General features: G+C 47.0%; 2 protein-coding genes across 5 annotated transcripts in view; both read right to left on the bottom strand.

Annotated features, from left to right (window-relative positions):
• Positions 1-3,736: 3,736 nt before the first annotated feature.
• LOC133363903 (probable N-acetyltransferase camello) lies at positions 3,737-7,971 on the bottom strand. Of its 4 annotated transcripts, none has more exons than XM_061583613.1 (2): positions 7,876-7,971; positions 3,737-5,687 (listed from the first exon to the last, which is right to left on the bottom strand). In XM_061583613.1, exon 2 carries the CDS (start codon positions 5,627-5,629, stop codon positions 4,964-4,966), a length of 666 nt encoding a protein of 221 aa, XP_061439597.1. In that variant the 5' UTR covers positions 5,630-5,687; positions 7,876-7,971; the 3' UTR covers positions 3,737-4,963. The 4 variants fall into 4 exon arrangements, with proteins under 4 accessions (XP_061439597.1, XP_061439595.1, XP_061439594.1 ...); XM_061583611.1 differs by having other exon boundaries at positions 7,804-7,890; XM_061583610.1 differs by lacking the exon at positions 7,876-7,971 and adding an exon at positions 7,766-7,868.
• Positions 7,972-10,854: 2,883 nt separating this feature from the next.
• CPXM1 (carboxypeptidase X, M14 family member 1) overlaps positions 10,855-20,843 on the bottom strand; it is a 41,981-nt gene continuing 31,992 nt past the window's right edge. The window contains exons 11-14 of the mRNA XM_061583614.1: positions 18,551-18,848; positions 15,087-15,226; positions 14,865-14,967; positions 10,855-12,888 (exon numbers count right to left, since the gene is read on the bottom strand). Of these exons, the coding sequence (XP_061439598.1) occupies positions 12,626-12,888; positions 14,865-14,967; positions 15,087-15,226; positions 18,551-18,848 (804 nt within the window). The 3' untranslated portion in view covers positions 10,855-12,625. The remainder of the gene's footprint in view (positions 12,889-14,864; positions 14,968-15,086; positions 15,227-18,550; positions 18,849-20,843) is intronic.

A 20,843-nucleotide genomic window follows, 5' to 3' on the forward strand; every position in this document is an offset into this window, starting at 1 on the left:
AAGCACATTTGGGAGTAGATGGGAGCTGGGGTCATCACACGTCTGCAAGAGGCCATTGCTCAGCCATACCCAAGTCTCTTTCGTCCTGTTGGAGAAGTCAGAATGAATGACTTTCGTTGCACAGTGGAGGCATCCCCCACCCCACCCCGGTCTCCAAATCCAGGGCCATCCCAAGTCATTTTGCCACCGGACAAGACAAGACAGGATCCCCCTCGCCCCCTGGGCAGCAACTGCTTATTATAGCCTATAAAGAGAAGCTGCCCCCAAGTCTTGCCAGGCATTGCCAAAGTGCCCAGCCAGGCAGATGCTGGAAACAGGAGCTCAAACAGAAAGGCAGCAGCTGGCAAGGGGGAGTTTTTTTTTCTGGTCCCCCGGTGGAGACATGGGCAGCCTGCAGAGGTGGCATTCCTCCCAATCTGCCACCCGAGAGACACGTTGCAGTGTGGCTTGGAGTCCCATAGCTGAACGAGATGTACCAGGTCAGAGAGGGAGGGCAGAGGGGGACAGCATTTCTGGCTGGGGCTGATGGGAGTTAATAGTCCAAACGTTCTGAAGGGTACCAGGCTGGCAAAGGCTGCCTTAAGCATTGTGTCTCCCCTACAGAAGTGTCTAGGAGAGCGCCCACATAATGGGAAGGCAGTTGAGAATGGCCTGATCCAGTGACAGCTACAGAGGGAATAGATATGGAGGGGTAAAACAGGCCAATCCACAAACATTTCCCTATGTATTTCCTGCCTGGTTTAGGGCCCCTCCCATCATCCTTTTTTATGCAGTTTTTGATTATTTGTGCTCATGATGCTATTGGGGGAAGTCATATGTGACCCAGCTTTCAATACTATTTGCAAAGGTTTTGTCACACTGCTTCATTTGAAGTCCTGTAACTTCCTGCGTATATCTTGTAACTTTTCATACCAATGTTCTGGATTGTTCCTTTTGCCCTACGTTTGCTTTGTGCTAGAGCTGCTCTGGGCAGCAATAATGGGGTCGCACAGGGGAACCACTGCAGAACATTCAATAAAGCAGAAAAAAATCCACCACTAAGGCACTATTATTGCGTCCAGAACATGTAGCAGAATACCCCTGCAATAAAACACCTGCCTGGAGTAGCCCTTCAATACATACATACGTTTTAAAAAATATATTTTTTGCTGCTAAATGAACACTGAGCTATCGCAACCCTCCTTTTCCAAAAGGGTAGATTAATTCTTTTTGCAAGACCAATTTAAATGGTTCTTTTAAATCACATTCCCTATTTATACTTCATATATTTCCTAAAAAAATGGGGCAAATCAACCCACTGAACAGTGCTGATTTACATCTAAGTAGAACAGTACTTACACATTACAACTAACAGAAAGGGGTATTTTTGTGTAGTTCAGATAACTTGATTCTGATTTTAGAACATAATATGCTTCTTAATGGGTAACATTTTTTTTTTAAAAAAAAAGCTATGCAAGGAATTTCTGTACAATGTTAATGTATAGCATTCACTCTTTTTAATGGATAACTTTTAATGGCTTGCTTCCACCATTAACTTTTTATGCAGATAATTGAGTTTAATGGGTAACTTGTTTTACCTGAAAAAAATCCCCATTTAACACACATCAGCAACCAGGAGCCATCGCCATTGGAAACGTCAGACATGAATCCACAGGTTACAGCAAGAGTGGCTAGTTTCTGTGCTGCTGCCTTTGTATGCTGGAAACTGATGCTCAATTTTTATATAGGAAGCCTGTACTGATTATCATCTTTTATTCAACCCTGATTTTATGTATCTCATATGCTTTTATTTATGTCTATGTACTGGTCTGTGACTGAAATAAAATTTTACTATTTACTATGTCCACCCCCCAGTAGGCAGCCTCTGACCCACCATCACACGCAGCTCTGAGACAACACAGTTCCCGGCCCTGCCATGCAAGATCTGGCGACCAGCAGCCACAACAGTTTGCGACATACAGGCACGCCAGACAAGGTTGTCGTCTTTCCAGTGTTGCCCTTCTCCTTCACTCTGCCTTAGCCTAGCCCCTCCCCTCAAAGTTGCATACAAAATTGAAATGCCTTTGACTGATGTGTGGATAGTTAGATGGCAGACTAGAACAATGTTTAGTTCCATGAGCTGCAAAGATGCCTGGGCGTAGTAGGCAGGTCATAACTCTGCCTTGGCCAACCTGGTGCCCTCCAGCTGTTTTGCACTACAACTTCCATCACCCTCAGCAAGCCTGGCCATGTGCCTGATGGGACTTGTAATCCAAAGCAGCTGAAGGGCAACAGGCTGGCAAAAGTGGGTGCAAATATTCATGCTTGAGAAAAGATCACATTAGCTCTTCATTGACATGGAAAACCCTCCTTTGGTTCAATATAGTTGGTAAAGTGCTCTGATTCACTTTAGAGAAAAGTCTGGTTCAGATGCAACACTAAAGCTGGAAGAAGGGGATGGAAAGGGTTTGCAACAAACCATAGCTAATGTGCCCAAAGACTGACATCTGAAGGGGTAAAGCAGGAGGGGTGTGGAGCCTTTTTTTAGCGCAAGGGCCACATACCCTTCTGGGGGCCATGGACCGGTGGTCAGAGGGGTCAGGTCAAAGCAGGTAGAATCAGAGAGTTGGAAGGGGTCTATTAGGCCATCAAGTCCAATCCCCTGCTCAATGCAGGAATCCAAATTAAAGCATACCCGACAGGTGGCAGACCAATAAATGTGAATTTTACCTTTGTACAGTAGGATCCTTTCTCCATGCTCCATTCTGTATCCTCCATCAAGGCAAGCAAGAGTTATTATCAGAGGCCAAGGACACAGGAGACAGGCAAAAAACACTTAATGTGGGTGCAAAGCAGGGCCAGTGAGGGCTGTGGCCGGGGAGTGGTTGGAGCCCCAGAGGAGTCCCACAGGCCCGATAGAGAACCTGGCAGCCGGGCCTGTGGCTTCTCCTTGAGCCTGCACATACTGGAGACTGCAGTGTCACATGAGAAGAAAGGACCAGAGAGGCAACCCTTTGGGAGCAAAGAAGGAGCTTCTTCATTTCATCAAGTTCCACAGCACTGACACACACACCCCAGCAGCCACAGCTTCCTTGTCCACCCAGTGATGTGTCCAGAGTGACAGGGGGCACAACCGCTTGAAGAGAAATAGTAAACAGGCACAACAATTCCCTTAGGAACATCCACGCAACAGCAGTAGAGGCAGCATCCCCTTCCCAAAATGTACGGAAGCTGTTAAAGAATATGTAGGACATTTGGGCCCCAACTGCACTATTGTCTTTCCAAAAACAGACTGAATCTTCGTGAACGTTCTTTCCCTCTAAGAGGGATCTCAAAGGGATCTGTGAGGGGGCGATGGCATCCACAAGAATGTCAAGAGCAACCCTGCTGAGCCAGAGCAAAGGTCCATCTAGTCCAGCATCCTCCTTTCCCCACAGTGACCCACTAGACACCTTCAGGAAGCTCACAAGCAGGACAGGAGGATAAGAGGCCTTTCCTGCTGCTTGTACCCCAGTGGCAAGGCACCTCTGATCATGGGGATAGTATATAACCAGCCATGACTAAATGGGTGACGCCATTGATAGTTTTATCCTCCATGAATTTGTTTTGGGTGAGGATAACCAAGTGAGTAGAAACCTGAATGGGGCTCATGGGAGTTGTAGTCCAAAACTAACCTCTTTTTAAAGCCACCTGAGTCGGTGGCCATTGCCACATCTTGTGGCTGTGAAATCCATGCACTGTGTGAAATGTTGCTTCCTTTTGCCGCTCCTGAACCTCACAACTGAGCTTCATTAGATGATCCCAAGTTCTAGTATTTCAAGGGGGAGAAAAACCTCTCAATCCACTTTTTTGACACCATTGCTCAAATCTTTATCACACCTCCCTTACTTACCCTTCTTTCAAAACTAAAAAGTTTCAAAAAGATGTAACTGTTCCTCATGGGTTGGTTGCTCCAACCTCCTAATCATCTGGGGAAATGGGCAACCAGTGTGATCAGAGGGCTGAAAGCAAGTGTTTGTGGCTTTGTAATTTAGAATAAATTTCTAAGGAGATTTCCCTGTACCTCTGCACTGTATAAATTCATTCTTGGCTTTTGGTACAGAAAAAGTAGTAACAATTTTGGGACCCTAATGTGGGAAATAGGTAAAATCTCCTCAGACAGGATCATGTGTAAAAACACACACCAGAGACACAGACTTCCTCCAAAGCCAATTGATGTAGTTATTAGCTGGTCAGAATGAAAGCTGTTAAGACGTTTATGCTCCAGAACGATCCGCTACCTGAAAACAAGGACATTTTGATTTGCATTTAAGATTGTGATGGAAAGAATGAATTTCCTGTGCATTCAAGCTGATGCAGAGTGCAATGTGCTGCATGCCCCAAGGAAACAAACAGAAATTTCAGCAGCAAGGTGGTGTGATGACAAGGCCTTTGGGCTGTCCATCCCAGAAGGCAAAAAATGGTACCCAACAACAGTCGCTTCTGACACTCTAGCTCCTTGGCCAGTCACTTGCCACAAGTATCACGAATGGACCTCAAGAAAAAAGACAACAGCAGCTTCTGTGAAAGCTTAGAATTGCTGATACGAGGCCAAGGTAGAACATCAGGGCCAGTGGAGAAGGCCACTTTCTTCAGCAATGAAAACCTGTTCTGCAAGCCACATCCCCACATTCCAAATCAGTATCCCCAATTTCCTCCAAACACAATGGAAGTGAAAAGGAACCTTCTGAAAATGCTTTTTGTTAATATCCTTCATTACTAGAATTCCATGAAACCTGCCCGGCCAGCAAATGCCCTCTGCAACGACCTGGAAAATTAATGCTCAGTGTTCAGAATTGGAGACACAGCCCATTGCTCAGCACCAAAGTTAACTGCTCCATATTTTCTCCATCCTTCATAATCCGCTGAACCAAATGCCCGAGGGACAGAGGGATGGAAGGCTAGATCCAGACAGTCACCACAGACCATTCCCTGGTTTCTCCACTCAGTCCACAGAGGGGATATCATATCGGTACTTGGAAACGGTGCAGTTGGCCAATCTGCCATAGATGGTGGGTAGGACATAGTGGTGATACATATGGAAGCCAATGCCCTCGTACATGGTGCGGGCCTCATGCTGCACCATGAGGGTGTTCAGCACCACTGACTGGTAGCCATGCTTGCGGGCAAAGGAGATCACTGTCTTGCATAGGGCCTTGGCAATGCCAAGGCCTCGGTAGTCCTTGCGAACTGACATGCGTTTCAACATGAGTTCCTCCCGATGTTCTTCAGAGGGCCTGGCACCCACTATGGCCACCACACATTCATCCACCTCGGCCACCCAGAAACAGGCACCCTTCTCACTCAGGTAAAAGGCATGGATGTCCAGCAGGTCCTCCTGCAAGCAGTGGTCGATGTACATTGACCAGATATAGCCTAGAAGTTGCCGACCCACGGCCAGCAGCAGGGTGACAGCAAGGATGGGGAGGAGGAGTGATCTGGAGCTGGACAGGAGCAGGCAGAAGGTGCAGGCCAGGACTAGGATCAGCCAGGGCTGTTTCAGCATGTGCACGCACAGAGTGGGCACGTACTCACTCATCCCCGTGGCAAATAAGTCACGCGCCATCTCATAGTCCTCAGTACGGTACTCACGGATGTGGTACGTCACCATGGTGCAATGGCCAGAGATGGGCACCGTTGCAGAGAGGACCTAGGCTAGCAGGAGAATACTGGAATCAACAAACAGAAAGCAAAAAAAAGAAAAAGCTGTTATCGCAGGAGGATAAACAAATGCAAATACTGTAAACTGCTTACAAGTTTTAATCATTAAGTGGTGTATATCCTGTTAAACAAACAAAATGTGTTTGTGTGCGTTTGTGGAGCAGAATAATACCAAGCACAGCCTAAGGCCTTGGCTATCAAGTAGACCGACTGGAGGGACGATACAGCATATTAACAATGGGCCAATGCTGTTGTCTTCCTGTTGTGGCAAGGAAGGGACACAAGTTTTGGCTGGCCTCATCGCAGCCACACTTTTGTGGTCATCACGACCCTGTGCATCTCCCAACTGAGGAGGGGCAGGATCTTGCCTTCCAGATGGCACTAAGACTCAGAGGTGCTGAGAGTGTTTAAATGCAGTACAAGGCGAGTGCCAACCGTCCTCCCTTCCCCACCTCTAAACTCGTGTGGAGAGCCAAAGCTCGCCAGAGGCATGAAGATACATTTGTTAGATATTAGCTGCAAGGGTCAGTCTTTCCTACCCCCCAATGAGGCCATGATCTTCTATATTTTAGGCCTGCCTTTCTCCATATAAAGCTCCCCAGTCTCATCTGAGGCCCCTCTGCATGCCACCTCCAAGGGAGATCTGGAGAATGGAGATGAGAACGGCCCAACCAAAATCACTCCTCAGGCCAACCCTACAGTCACGGTATCCCTCTACATGTGATACTGAGGAGCTGGAAAAAGTTCAGAACAGGGCAAGCAAAATGATCAGGGGGTTGGAGCAATTTCCTAATGAGAAAAGGTTGAAACTTCTGGAGATTTAGAGAAAAAGTAAGAGGAGACACAACGGAAATGCATAAAATTATGCATGACATGGAGAAAGGAAAGACAAATGCTTTTCTCCCTCTCTCATAACAATAGAACTCGTGGACATTCAAAGAAGCTGAATGTTGGAAGATTCAGGACAGACAAAAAGAAGTACTTCTTCACACAGCTCATAGTTAAACTATGGAATTCGCTCCCACAAGAGGAAGTGATGGCCACCAACTTGGATTTTAAAAAGGATTACGCAAATCCATGGAGAATCAAAGGTTACCAGCCATCCATACATGCTCTGCCTCCACTGCTAAATGAATCGTGCCTCTGAATACCTGTTGTTGGGAATCTCAGGAGCTGCTATTGGGCTCAGTTCGTGCATTTGGGCTTCCTAGAAGAGGCACCTGCTCAGCCATTGTTAAAAATGAGATGCTGGACCCTTTGGCCTGACTCAGAAGCTGGACTCTTCTTTGCCATCCCCACCATAGAGTCATAGAATCGTAGAGTTGGAAAGGGCCTATGAGGCCATCACCTTGTTCAATGCAGGAATCCAAATTAAAGTACACCCAACAGGTGGCTGTCTGGCTGCCTCTTGAAGGCCTCCAGTGGTGGAGAGCCCACCACCTCCTGAGGTCATTGGTTCCACTGTCATACAGCTCTAACAGTTAGGCCATTTTCCCTGATGTTCAGCCAAAATCTGGCTTCCTGTAACTTAAGCCCATTATTCCGTGTCCTGCACTCTGGGACGATCGAGAAGAGATCCTGGTCCTCCCCTGTGTGGCAACCTTCAGCACAGCCTTCCCACTGCAGTGTACCCCTCCTTCAGTGCACACACTGCTCCCCCCACAGCGCCCCCTCCCTCACCTTCCCCCTGCAGCGCCCCCTCCCTCCCTCCCCTTTAACCTTTCCCCTCCCCCCACAGCGCCCCCTCCCTCACCTTCCCCCTGCAGCGCCCCCTCCCTCCCTCCCCTTTAACCTTTCCCCTCCCCTCACAGCGCCCCCTCCCTCACCTTCCCCCTGCAGCGCCCCCTCCCTCCCTCCCTCCCTCCCCTTTAACCTTTCCCCTCCCCCCACAGCGCCCCCTCCCTCACCTTCCCCCTGCAGCGCCCCCTCCCTCACCTTCAACCTTTTCCCTCCCCCTGCAGCGCCCCCTCCCTCCCCTTTAACCTTTCCCCTCCCCCCACAGCGCCCCCTCCCTCACCTTCCCCCTGCAGCGCCCCCTCCCTCACCTTTAACCTTTCCCCTCCCTCCACAGCGCCCCCTCCCTCACCTTCCTACCCCACAGCAGCAGCGCCTCCCACGACTTGCCTCGCGGCGATGACGACGCCTCCTACGTGATCTCTTGCCACGGAGGGGGGCGGGGGGAGAAGAGAGCCTCACCTGGTCCTCGTGGGCCGGCGCTTCCGCCTCCACAGCCAATCAGCGGAAGCCGAAGGGAAAGGCTCTCATCTCGATGGCAGGAACCATAGAGTAGACCCTGTCTCAGCCGGCTAGACAAGCTGGTGGGTGCTTTTGGTGAAAGAAAGACGGGTGGGTGTGGGGAGGCTAACAGCGCCGTCGTAGCCATGCCTACTCGGAAGTAAGCCCCACTGAGTTCGGTGGGGCTTACTCCCGGCAAGTGGGGTTAGGATGGCAGCCTGAATTCCCTCCCCCGCCACAGCTTTAAAACACCCGTTGTGATGCCACTTTCAACGGCCACTTTCCCCTCCCTCCCCCCGCAAAGAATCCTGGGAACTGTAGTTTGGCAAACGTGCTGGGAACTTTAGCGCTGTTTGGGGTAAACTACAGTTTCCAGGATTCTTTAGGGGAAGCCAGGACGCTGAGAGTGCTCTGAATATATGTCGTGGTCGGGGAGGCCTTACATATATTGGGCTGTATTCAGTGCTGGTCCTACTCAGAGTAGACCCATTGAAGTTCATAGGCATGACTAACTTACTCAGTAATTTCAGTAGGCTTACTCTGAGTAGTACTTCAATGAGTTCAGCCCTCCAGTTTTCACATAGACAAGCCTTGAGGTGGGAAGGTAGATTGCAGCAAAACCCTATATATGTCTACTCAGAAGCAAGTCCCACTGAGTTCAATGGAGCTTTCTCCCAGGTAAGCGTGTTTAGGATTGCAGCCTTAGGGTTGTATCCAACTGAGGCATCAGCCCTAACCTGGTTAGGATTGCGCTGTAAACTATACTGACCCTGTGAAATCAATAGACCAGTTAGTCATGACTAACTCAAGTCCGCTGATTTCAATGGACTACTCTGAGCATGAGTTAGCTAGATATAGCCGTGAGCGATCGCCAATGAATGAATGAAGAGTGGACTTGGCAACCCTCACCCCTAATTCAATAATAGACTAGTGACTTTGGTGTAAAGCCATCAGATGCATGTGATGAAGAACTCACTTTTTCCTTCCGTCCACCATCACAATTATGAAAATAAACGGGGAGAACAACCATTCTTACTTTTTTGTTTTAGTAACTCTGGGCACAATCTGGCTCCTTGTATCTTGTAAGACCAATTGCACCTGCATAACGCCTTCAGTCCATCTTAAGGCTGCAGTTGTGTCCACCCTTCCTCAGGACTAAGCCCCACTGAGCATAATGAGTTTACTTCTGAGTAGATAAGCAGAGGAGCAAGCTGCATGACTGTTATGAATTGCAGAATTCTGAGCAACAACAGTGTATGTCTAGACAGGATTCAAACTATCCCCTCCATTTTGTTCAATATCTAGACTGAAAGAAGAAGACTAGTTCACGATTATGTGGTGTCTTGGTTTGTCCAAATAAAAATGCATTATCACCCTGTGGTGTTTGCCTTATTGTTGTGCTCTGCGTTGGTGGTCTTTGAAATGTTTATCATTTCTGTAACTTTTATTCATCTACAAAGTACTTTTAAAGTTATCTTCATGTGTATGATTTAAGCTGTTTGATTCTTCATTATTCTGCTTTTAAATTAATAACCTTAAAAATAATGATTAAGGGATTTGTATTCCATGCTTCAGCATCAGTTTTCAGGACAGTTTACACATTTGGCTATTTGAATTCTTACCATGTCCCTTATTGTTGAAGAATCTGCCTCGCTCAGCAGTAGATCAGGGGAGATGTAAATGTGTTCTGTCTGTGTACAGACTTGTATACAACTCCGAACAGAAGGTGGCAGGCAAGGACAGGATGGGCTTGGATTTTTGGCACCAAAACACTTGTTTTTCATTACCCCTATACTGTTTGTTTTTCAACATTTTTACATTTTTGTAAATGTAATGATCATGTAGTGGCTTGTTGCTGGTTTGACAAACAGCAACACTGGTTTTAGAATGCTATTCTTTTGGGTGAATTGGCCATTTGGCATAGGAAGATAAGCTGCCTTATACTATTTATTTGAGAACCACTGTGGTGTAGTGGTTAAGAGTGCTGGACTATGACCTGGGAGACCAGGGTCGAATCCCCACACAGCCATGAAGCTTACTGGGTGGCCTTGGGCCAGTCACTACCTCTCAGCCTCAGAGGAAGGCAATGGTAAACCCCCTCTGAATACTGCTTGCCAACAAAACCCTATTTATAGGGTTGCCTTGAAGGCAGTCCATAAGTATTTATTTATTATATTTATACCCCGCCTTTTTTTCACCATGGAATCCAAGGCGGCATGCATGTGGTTCCCAAGCAGTCTCCCATCCAGGCACTGACCGAACCCAAACCTACTTAGCTTCAGCAAGGTGGTGGCCTCATGTGCCTTCAGACCATAGCTTCGGACGTCATGCTGTCTGCCCAAGGGATGGGGAACCTTTTTAAGCCTGAGGGCCACATTACCTCATGGGCAACCTTCTGGGAGCCACATACATGTAGTGGCAAGGTCCAAAAGCAAAAATTGGGTGAGCCACAGATGCATCGCTTCCCTTTGTACTGTGGCACATTCCAACAACACAAAAACCAGAAGTTCCTGCATAAACACCTCCCTAGCCTCCACTCAAACAAGCAAGAGGAATTATATTAGTTCAAGGCACTTGAGCAGGGTGCAAACTAGGGACAGTGAGGGGTGCAGCCTGCAAAGGAGGTATATGCCTGGGGAAAGTCTAGAGGCACAGAGAGGCCTAGCAGGCTGCATTTGGCTTCTGGGCCTGAGGTTCCCAACAATGGACTACACTGACTAGGTGGCCACGGCTCCCCAAGGTTTCATGGAGGGAGTCCATCTCAGGCCTCCTGGGAGGTGCTGGGGATTGAACTGCAGACCTTCTGCATGCAAAACAGTTGCTCTACCACTGACCTCTGGCCCTTCCCCTAAGCCAGCAAGCCTATCTGGATTGAATCCCAACTACCCACCCACAGGAAGGTAAGTGAAGATGAAGTGACTCCACATGAAGCAGGCTTGGGAAGGTTAAATAGCAAAAAGTTTATTTGGTAACAGTAACAGTTTGCGTGCCGCTTGACTCGCAAGGGCACTCCAATGCCAGCATTTTCATTTGAAACAGTTCTCTCAAAACTAGGCTCCTCCTTCCCGGTTGATGCTGCTAGGCAGGGCACATCCCCCCCCCCAACCCATAGGCCTTGGAAAACCAAGGCAACTGTTCACGGCATGTTCAAGTCAGGGCCTGCCCATCAGAACAAGAGTTGCACGGCATTGGTTTGTGCAGGTGTCATGATGCACACACACACACACACAGCCCTCGTATTCAAGAAAATTATACAGACAATACATAAAGCTCTAGGGGAGAGATATCCACTGCGGAAGGGGCAACTTGGCCATATCCCTAATTTCTCTACCCTTGTCTACGGGTGCTGCCATTTTGAAATGGGTTGGCATCACCTTGGAATTCCACGCACATGCACAGAGCCATGGGTGAGTTGTCATTGTTTCCAGTTATGGCGGCTATAATTCCTGGGCTGATAGTCTTGATCAATTATGCCAGCCTTCACCCAATATGGAGCCTTCCAGATATTTTGGGACTCCCATCAGCCCCAGCCAGCCTAGTAAAATGGATCAGGGATGATGACAGTGGTAGTCCAAAACATGTGGAGGGCGCCAGGTTAGAGAAGGCTGAACGATGCTAAGGGAGGCCAGCACTGTTTGCGTGAATCGGGTCCTCAGAAGAAAGAAAATGCAGATGTGCCCTCAGGATCAGGGCCTCCACTGAGCTCAGAAGCCTGCGCCCCAATGACATTTGTTGCCACTGGGAGAATTGTGGTGTCAGCACCTGACTCTCAAGAAATTCTTGTGGGAATTTTATTTCACTTGCCAAGTTTGATCCCTTGAGAGTGTTCCTATCCCTTTAAGCATTCTATAGGAGGGAGATCCCCCACCCCAGGAGAGGCTTTTCCCAGCAGAGCGGGGGAGTGATGGCGGAAGCCTCACCTGAGGGCATTATTTCTCCTTCACTGCCACTCTTAAAGGCACAGGAGCTCTCTCCGGTTCTGGCCAAATGCTTTTTTGGGGTGGGATTTACACCTACCCCCCCCAGTTTCGTTTCCCTTGAACTGACACCCACTCCTGATAAATCATTGAAAATCCACACACAGGTTAGTCCTGTGGTAATTCAGTTGGACAAGGAAAAGCACACTAGCTTGCATTTGGATAGGTGATGTTATTTTGAACTAGAATTTAAGATGGCTTCAGGGCTCACCTGGAAGTGGCTGTCAATGCCAGGGTTCAACCCTGGGACGTGTGAAGCAATAAAGGACAAGAGTTTCTTGGTGCATGAGCAGAGTGCTTTGTATTAGCCATTGAGCAGCTACAACCAGCTCCCACAATTCTGGGATTAGAAGGAAGGGCTTCCAGGAGAGGAATGTATAGATATGCTTAAACCCAAGCAGGTCTATTTAGAAAGTCAGTATTGTTTTTTAAGATCTCCTTAATAAGTATGACTGTAAAATGTATAGTTCTTAGTGGGTGCCAATTACCAAACCAGCCAAGCTGGCAAGCACAATACCAAAAATAGGAAAAAAAATATTACCATGAGTGCTTGGGATGGTGGGAACAACTTGCCTGGACAAATATTGGGGCTGATTTATATCTATTTGCCCCAAAGGCCAGAAATCACGCATTGTTTGTAGGCCAACGGCACGTGTGTCAATAACTAGATATCCAAAATCCGACAACATCTTCCTTGTTCAGGAGAAACCTGGAGATGGTTGAATGGTCCCCCCTCACTGGGCCCGTCTCTGGGACCGCAGTTTGCGCAGCCGCAGCTGACGAAGGCGCAAGATGAGGTCCTTGGGGATCTTCCCGCCTTTGGCCAGGATCTCCCTCAGCCGTTGCTTGGGTGTCTTTGTCAGGCGGAAGTCACAGATGGTGGGGTTGTCCTCATAAGAGACACGGCAGCTCCGGGTGACTGGGTGGTAGCCCTCAGCTGCAGCTGTGACCTCGTACTCACCAGGATTTAGTAGGCGCCAGTAGTCCCCGTCGAAAGCTAACAGGGCAAAGAAAAGGGGAGTTGAGGGAAGCATCAAGCTACATGAGGGGAAAGAGTCTTGCTTGACCAGATGGGAATGACCAGATTGGGATGGACGAGCAGTGAAGATGCAGTCTTTCTCTCTCTCTCTCTCTCTCTCTCTCTCTCTCTCTCTCAGGTGCGGATAAATGAAGGTGCACTGCCAGGGTCTTTGGTGGTGCCTTTTGCCATAAGAACCAGAACTTAAGAAGAGCCTGGGCTGATGGATCAGGCCAATGGCCCATCTAGTCCACCATCCTTTCCTCAACGAGATGCCCCTCTGGGAAGCTGACAAGTAGGCTATGGGGGCAACAGCCCTCTCCCACTGCCCACTGATAATTCAGAAGTAAGCTGTCTCTGGTTCTGGAGGTAGTATATACCCATCATGACTAGTAGCCACTGATGACAAACTAAAGGAAGGGGTCCCTCAAACAAACATACAGAATAACCAAGTTATGGCCCAATAAATAACAAGAATGGTGCGTTAATAAGGAAGTGCATATACAATTAATAGGGTTTCATACTGGGGAAGAGAGCCTGGCTGGGAGTTCAGAGTCTATGAGTTCAAATCCCCACTCATGTCTCCTGGGTGTCAAGGGCCAGCTAAAGATCACCCCCACAGCGAGTGGCTCAGGGGTGACGTGCCCTGCCACCTGTGCAGCCGTGGGCAAGCTGCATAGTCCCAAGGAGCCCAGTTGCCCCTAGCTGGCAGTTGCGGACCAGGAAGGGGCTGACTTGTGCAGCTGTGGCAAGCTGAGCAGGCCCTAGCGAGCTGGAGAGGACTACCCTCAGAGGGAGGCGATGGTAAACCCCCTCTGAACACCGCTTACCATGAACACCCTATTCATAGGGTCACCATAAGTCGGGATCGACTTCAAGGCAGTCCATTTCCATTTTTCCTGGTTGTTCAACAGTGCTGAACAGCCAATATGAATCAGCAAACAATCCAAAACGGTGGCCTAACAGTGAGAAGTGAACACTATACAGAATTTGGACTTCCTGTTTGTATTGTGGAAGGAATACTCTCCAATCATTTGATTGTGCTCCAAAGGACAGAGTTTATTGCGAAATAAATATACCAATGGACCATTAGGAGAGAGGGGTCAGTATGACCATCTCTACCCAAAATATGCAGAGCAGAGCTTTTAAAGGGGCTACACATCATACATATGTCACAGTGCAAAAAGCATACCTTATAACCATGTATAGTAATATCTTACACATTCAGGGTGGTCACTTTACATATTTTGCCCTGCCCATCCATGTGCCAGCTAGGAAACTATGGATGCTATTCAGAGGATGGTATTAGACAGCTTTTAATTGTTTGCTTGCTGTGAAATCTTACTGCTGACCACAGCTTCCCTATTCTGTTTCTTTAGAGCGTTTACAGATTGCTTTCGTTTTTAGGCAGAGCTGAAGCTGCATCATAATATTTCAGGCTTCTTATTACCATAGAGGCACAAGCAAAGTCTTTTATTAGGCCTGATTAGGCCTTCATCATTTGATGAGGTCATAAATCCTTCCTCAGTATATAAGTTCCATCTTGGTTGTTCAGCTCTACCGAGACACGGTTTTGGATTGTTTTGTGTTCTTACTGGGTTTACTGCTTGCTAAATGCATTTGCCTATTATGTTTGTGGTTTGAGTCTTCTTCTTTGATTGCATATGCCATAATCATTTCATTATTAACTCAGCATTCTAGTCATTTATTGGCCCGTGACTTAGACAATGGGAGTTGTAGTGCAAAACACCTGGGGGCGTATCTGGTTGGGGAAGGCTGCTCTGTTGGGTACAGGACCTCAGACTGATAAACTGATACAACCAGAGAGCATTGTTTTTATGTACACTGCTTAGAAATGCAAATAATTAAGTGGTATGTAAATATTTTTTAAAAATAAAAAAAATAAAAAATGTGACTGGCTGGTGATGATGGGATATCCTTGGGGCTCACCGTACCTGTCCTAATGTCGTGGTTGATGCCATCCACCGATATGATGGCGTCTGCGATGCCTTGCTCCGTGTCTTTGTCTCGGACAATGCCTTTGATCCCCCTGCGGGTCTGTAACAAGGCACCTGGTTAGCAGCACATCTATTGGAAAGTGGGTGGGGGAGTGCAAAGCACTGGGAAAGAAAATGGTGGAACACAACCTGTCCAGAAGGCAAAGGTCTTCTTCTTACCTGCTCCATGTAGAGCAGCAAGGATTCCTTGTTGTTTTCCCATTCCCGGGGCAGCTCTGACTCGTGGGGGAACTTGTCACAGGACAATTCCACGGTGATCTCAAAGCAGTTGGTGTGAAGGTAGCTAAAGTCATTCATACCTGCAAGGGGGGGGGGAGATGCAAGGCCAGAGACAGCCAGTAGAGGAGGCAGTTTCATCACAATGGAGAGTCTCGTTTGCCATTAAATGATGGGCTCTCTTTCCACTTCGATCAGTGGATGGCCGGCATTGTGCAGCCTTTGCAACTATCTTGTTAGGATGTATACAAAGACAGTTGAAGCCAAGTGCTCTGTTTTTTCTTAACACTTTTCGTTGTTTTTCATAACCTGCTGTAACTGTATCTGAGCATTTTGGACCTATTGGCCCCCACCCAAAATTTGGCTACAATAACTTAAGTGTCCAAATGCATCTGTGAGCAAATAACTTTAATCATCATCATCATCATCATCATCATCACTCTTCACTAGCAGTCCCTGGGCAGGTTACAGCAATTTAAAATTAAGTATTTAAAAACAATTAAACCAAACTGCAATCACAAGAACAGGGTGAGTTCTGAAAACATACTTCTCAGGTGTCAGAGGCCAAGGTAAAGAGGTATGTCTGCAGCACTCACCAAAAACTGGACAGCGAAGGCGCCAGGCGCACCTCTGTGGGAAGAGAATTCCACAACTTAGGGCTGAAACAGAGAATGCCGTCTCCTGGGCCACCCCCCCCCCAAACCTTTGAAAGTGTTGGAACTACCAAGAAGGCCCCCTTTGCTGATCTTAACACCCGAGAGGGTCTATAGGGAAGGAGGCAGCCTTTGAGATTTTTGAGGCCTAAGTCATTTAGGGCTTTATACACTAGCGTGAGCATCTTACATTTGCCTGGAATATATAGTAGATCGCATGTGAGAATTTCACATTGAAGGTTACATGGAGTATAGATATGTTAAACCAAATCGGAAACATAAGAAACTGCCATCGGTCCATCTACACTGGCAGCAGCTCTCTAGGATTTCAGAAAGGGAATACCCCCAGCCCTATCTGGAGATGCTGAGGATTAAACAAGGGATCTTCTGCAGGCAAGGCAGCTGCTCAGCCACTGAGCTCTGGCCTTTAAGAACATAAGAACATAAGAAGAGCCTGCTGGATCAGGCCAGTGGCCCATCTAGTCCAGCATCCTGTTCTCACAGTGGCCAACCAGGTGCCAGGGGGAAGCCCGCAAGCAGGACCCGAGTGCAAGAACACTCTCCCCTCCTGAGGCTTCCGGCAACTGGTTTTTAGAAGCATGCTGCCTCTGACTAGGGTGGCAGAGCACAGCCATCATGGCTAGTAGCCATTGATAGCCCTGTCCTCCATGAATTTGTCTAATCTTCTTTTAAAGCCATCCAAGCTGGTGGCCATTACTGCATCTTGTGGGAGCAAATTCCATAGTTTAACTATACGCTGAGTAAAGAAGTACTTCCTTTTGTCTGTCCTGAATCTTCCAACATTCAGCTTCTTTGAATGTCCACGAGTTCTAGTATTATGAGAGAGGGAGAAGAACTTTTCTCTATTCACTTTCTCAATGCCATGCATAATTTTATACACTTCTATCATGTCTCCTCTGACCCGCCTTTTCTCTACACTAAAAAGCCCCAAATGCTGCAACCTTTCCTCGTAAGGGAGTCGCTCCATCCCCTTGATCATTCTGGTTGCCCTCTTCTGAACCTTTTCCAACTCTAGAATATCCTTTTTGAGATGAGGCGACCAGAACTGTACACAGTATTCCAAATGCGGCCGCACCATAGATTTATACAACGGCATTATGATATTGGCTGTTTTATTTTCAATACCTTTCCTAATGCTTTTTGAAAGTCTAAGTACACTATGTCCACTGGATCACCTCTATCTATATGCTTGTTGACACTCTCAAAGAATTCTAATAGGTTACTGAGACAGGACTTTCCCTTGCAGAAGCCATGCTGGCTCTGCTTCAGCAAGGCTTGTTCTTCTATGTGCTTAGTTAATCTAGCTTTAATAATACTTTCTACCAGTTTTCCAGGGACAGAAGTTAAGCTAACTGGCCTGTAATTTCCGGGATCCCCTCTGGATCCCTTTTTGAAGATTGGCGTTACATTTGCCACTTTCCAGTCCTCAGGCACGGAGGAGGACTCGAGGGACAAGTTACATATTTTAGTTAGCAGATCAGCAATTTCACGTTTGAGTTCTTTGAGAACTCTCGGGTGGATGCCATCCGGGCCCGGTGATTTGTCAGTTTTTATATTGTCCATTAAGCCTAGAACTTCCTCTCTCGTTACCACTATTTGTCTCAGTTCCTCAGAATCCCTTCCTGCAAATGTTAGTTCAGGTTCAGGGATCTGCCCTACATCTTCCACTGTGAAGACAGATGCAAAGAATTCATTTAGCTTCTCTGCAATCTCCTTATCGTTCTTTAGTACACCTTTGACTCCCTTATCATCCAAGGGTCCAATCGCCTCCCTAGATGGTCTCCTGCTTTGAATGTATTTATAGAATTTTTTGTTGTTGGTTTTTATGTTCTTAGCAATGTGCTCCTCAAATTCTTTTTTAGCATCCCTTATTGTCTTCTTGCATTTCTTTTGCCAGAGTTTGTGTTCTTTTTTATTTTCTTCATTCGGACAAGACTTCCATTTTCTGAAGGAAGACTTTTTGCCTCTAAGAGCTTCCTTGACTTTGCTCGTTAACCATGCTGGCATCTTCTTGGCCCTTCTTGACCCTGGCGGTACCTTTTCTGATCTGCAGAGTCTGCATTAAGAGGACATAACCTATGAAATATGGCCAGAGCTTGGAAAAGTTACTTTTTTGAACTACAACTCCCATCAGCCCCAGCCAGCATGGCCACTGGATTGGGCTGATGGCAGCTGTAGGTCAAAAAATAACTTTTCCAAGCTCTGGAAATATGGCACATTGGTGTCCATTAGGGATGGAAAGATCTGTCAGTTTCCTACTGTCCTAATGTTAAATTCAGTCCTCTACATTTCTGCAGCAATCTGCAATTTTTTTAAAAAAAAATCCTCATGAAAATTCTCCACCATTTTAGTGCAAATTTATCCAAATAAATACAATTTTGTAGGCAGTTTTGACAAAGGTACACATTTTTTGCAAGCCATTTCTCATCATTTCATGCCTTTTCGCCTTTTCACTCATGTATTCATTTTTATACACCCTTTCCCCTGATATATGCATTTTTGTAAATGTTAGTTGGCAAACTGCATCCCAAAATTCTAATAACAGAAATTTCTAAGGATGGCTGTGTTTCGGTTCTCATGTTGTTTCGGAAATTGTGAATCTGATAAATTCTGTTGAAATGCAAACTGAATCGAAATTCTTGCCCATCCCTAGTGTCCATCCAAATTCCTACCCCCCGCCCCAGTGTAGACAGTGGGGTTCTGAAATAATGGGTTCCTCCTCAGTTCACTTACTTCCAGGCACAGTGTGCCAGTTGGCTCCATTGATGATGTTGCCTTCCCTCATGAAGTCATCATAGTGGCAGAGGCGCCGGTCGTCGTCCAGCATGGCCAAGTTGGAGGTAGCGTAGACGGTGGCGAGCCAGCGGAAAACGGCATCGTCGGCTGTGGGCGTGAGCTCCTGCCCTTTCCAGTAGGTGCGGGTCATGTCGAAGGGATACGTCACTACCAGCTCACCTCCATGCAGGTTGGCGCTCAGCACAAAAGGGTAGCGTTGCATCCAGCTGATGACCGCCCGGGTCTCTGGGGCCACCTGTTGCAGTGGAAGAGAAGGGAAAGGGCTTAGTATGTTCTTGGACAGGGATAGCCTGGTTACGGTGATTAATGCATTGGTAACCTCAAGAGTTGCCTATTGCAATGCACTCTATGTGGGTCTCCCCTTGGGCCTACTCTGGAAGCTTTTGTTGTTCTTATGTGCCTTCAAGTCAACTATTTCTTATGGCAACTCTATGAATCAGTGACCTCCAACAGCATCTGTCGTGAACCACCCTGTTCAGATCTTGAAGGAATAAGATGGTCCTTAAGGTATCCTTAGACCCAGTTGTTAAAGGCTTTGTAAATTAAGACAAGAACTTTGAACATGCCCCGATAACATATGGACAACCAGAGCAAGCTTTTAAGCACTGATGTTATGTGCCATTGGTAGTCTGTCCCCACCAACAGTCTTCCTGCAGCATTTTGCACCAACTAGAGCTTCCAGAAGATTTATGTAACAGAAGATTTCTGAAACTTTAAAGTTGACAATGAGGACGTTGAACTTACTTTACCTGTTCCCATCCTCCTGAGCTGATGCTTTAGAAATGACAATATTTGCTTGTTGCTGGCCTAGACCGGTTGATCGTCTCATCTAATCACATTAAGAACAAAAGAACATAAGAAGAGCCTGCTGGATCAGGCCGGTGGCCCATTTGGCCCAGCAGACCAGATGCCTATGGGAAGCCTGAAAGCAGGACCTGAGAGCAACAGCACTCTCCCCTCCTGCGGTTTCCAGCAACCAGTTTTCGGAAGCATGCTGCCACCGATTATGGAGGCAGAGCGTAGCCATCCTGGCTAGTAGCCATTGATAGCCTTATCCTCCATGAGGCGTGCATTCAGTGTTGTGGGCCCAACTCAGTGGAACACCTTCCCAGCTGAGATCAGACAGTACCTCCTGACTTGCCCCACTGAACTTTAGGCACTTGGCAAAAACCTTTCAGGTTCCACAGACATTTTAGCAGAGCTTGGAAAAGTTACTTTTTTTGAACTACAACTCCCATCAGCCCCAGCCAGCATGGCCACTGGATTGGGCTGATGGGAGTTGTAGTTCAAAAAAGTAACTTTTCCAAACTCTGCATTTTAGGCAAGTTTCCTGTTTTCATAATTGATTTCAATTGATCTTATCCATTGTATGCTTTTTGTAATTTGCTTGTACACTGCTTAGAAGTGTCAGGGATCAAGCAGAACAGAAATAGCTGAAATAAATAAATAAAGCCTTGAACTGGGAGGGGCTTGGGGATCCTCTAGCTCAACTTGCTGCTCGACCAAACTTGCCCAGCCTCTGCTTGAAGACACCCCCCCCCCAGTGAGGAAGAGCCAACCTCCCCTGTAGGTGATTGCTTCCATTGTCAAACTGCTTTTGCTGCCAAAGAATCTCAGCAAGGCTGAAAGACTACAGAGCTACCAAGCCAAGCAAGGCCACCACCTGTGTTGGGGGGGACGAGCCAGGGGCATGGTAAACCTCCTGGTTTTGTTACTGTTTTGGGGCTGCAAAAATGGTGGGTCTTGGCTGCATTTAGGCTTTGAGAAGCAATGCATCTTGCGCATGCCATATTTTTAAGGGGTGCTGAGAGAATCATTTTCAACCTGAGGCATGTCCCAGGTAGGGATGGGCAAATGTTTCCATTTCGGCTTCTCTCTGTTTCTCATTTTTCCAGTCTTAAATTCAGTTCTCCACATTTCCACATTAGTTTGTGAATTTTTTTAAAGCCCTGATTAAAATACACCATTCATTTTAGGGCATATTTTTCCTAATATCCATATCTGTATGTGATTTTGCCTAAAATACACATTTTTGCAAAGCAACTTTTCCAAATATGTTTTGTGTTTTTGTATGTTATTTTCACCAATACATGCATTTTTATGCACACATCACCCTGGTATATGCTTTTTGGTACATGCTACTTGGCTGGAAAACTGCACTGCAAAATCTGGAGAAGTGTGTATTTGGAAGGATTGCTCTGGTGTGGTTTAGGCATTTTTCCAGAAAGTG

This window comes from Rhineura floridana, chromosome 9 (genome assembly GCF_030035675.1).
Source record: "Rhineura floridana isolate rRhiFlo1 chromosome 9, rRhiFlo1.hap2, whole genome shotgun sequence".
Taxonomy (NCBI): Eukaryota; Metazoa; Chordata; class Lepidosauria; order Squamata; family Rhineuridae; genus Rhineura; species Rhineura floridana.

Coding starts and splice junctions, on each gene's coding strand:
- LOC133363903 (XM_061583613.1), bottom strand. CDS start 5,629: ATGGTGACGTACCACATCCGTGAGTACCGTACTGAGGACTATGAGATG.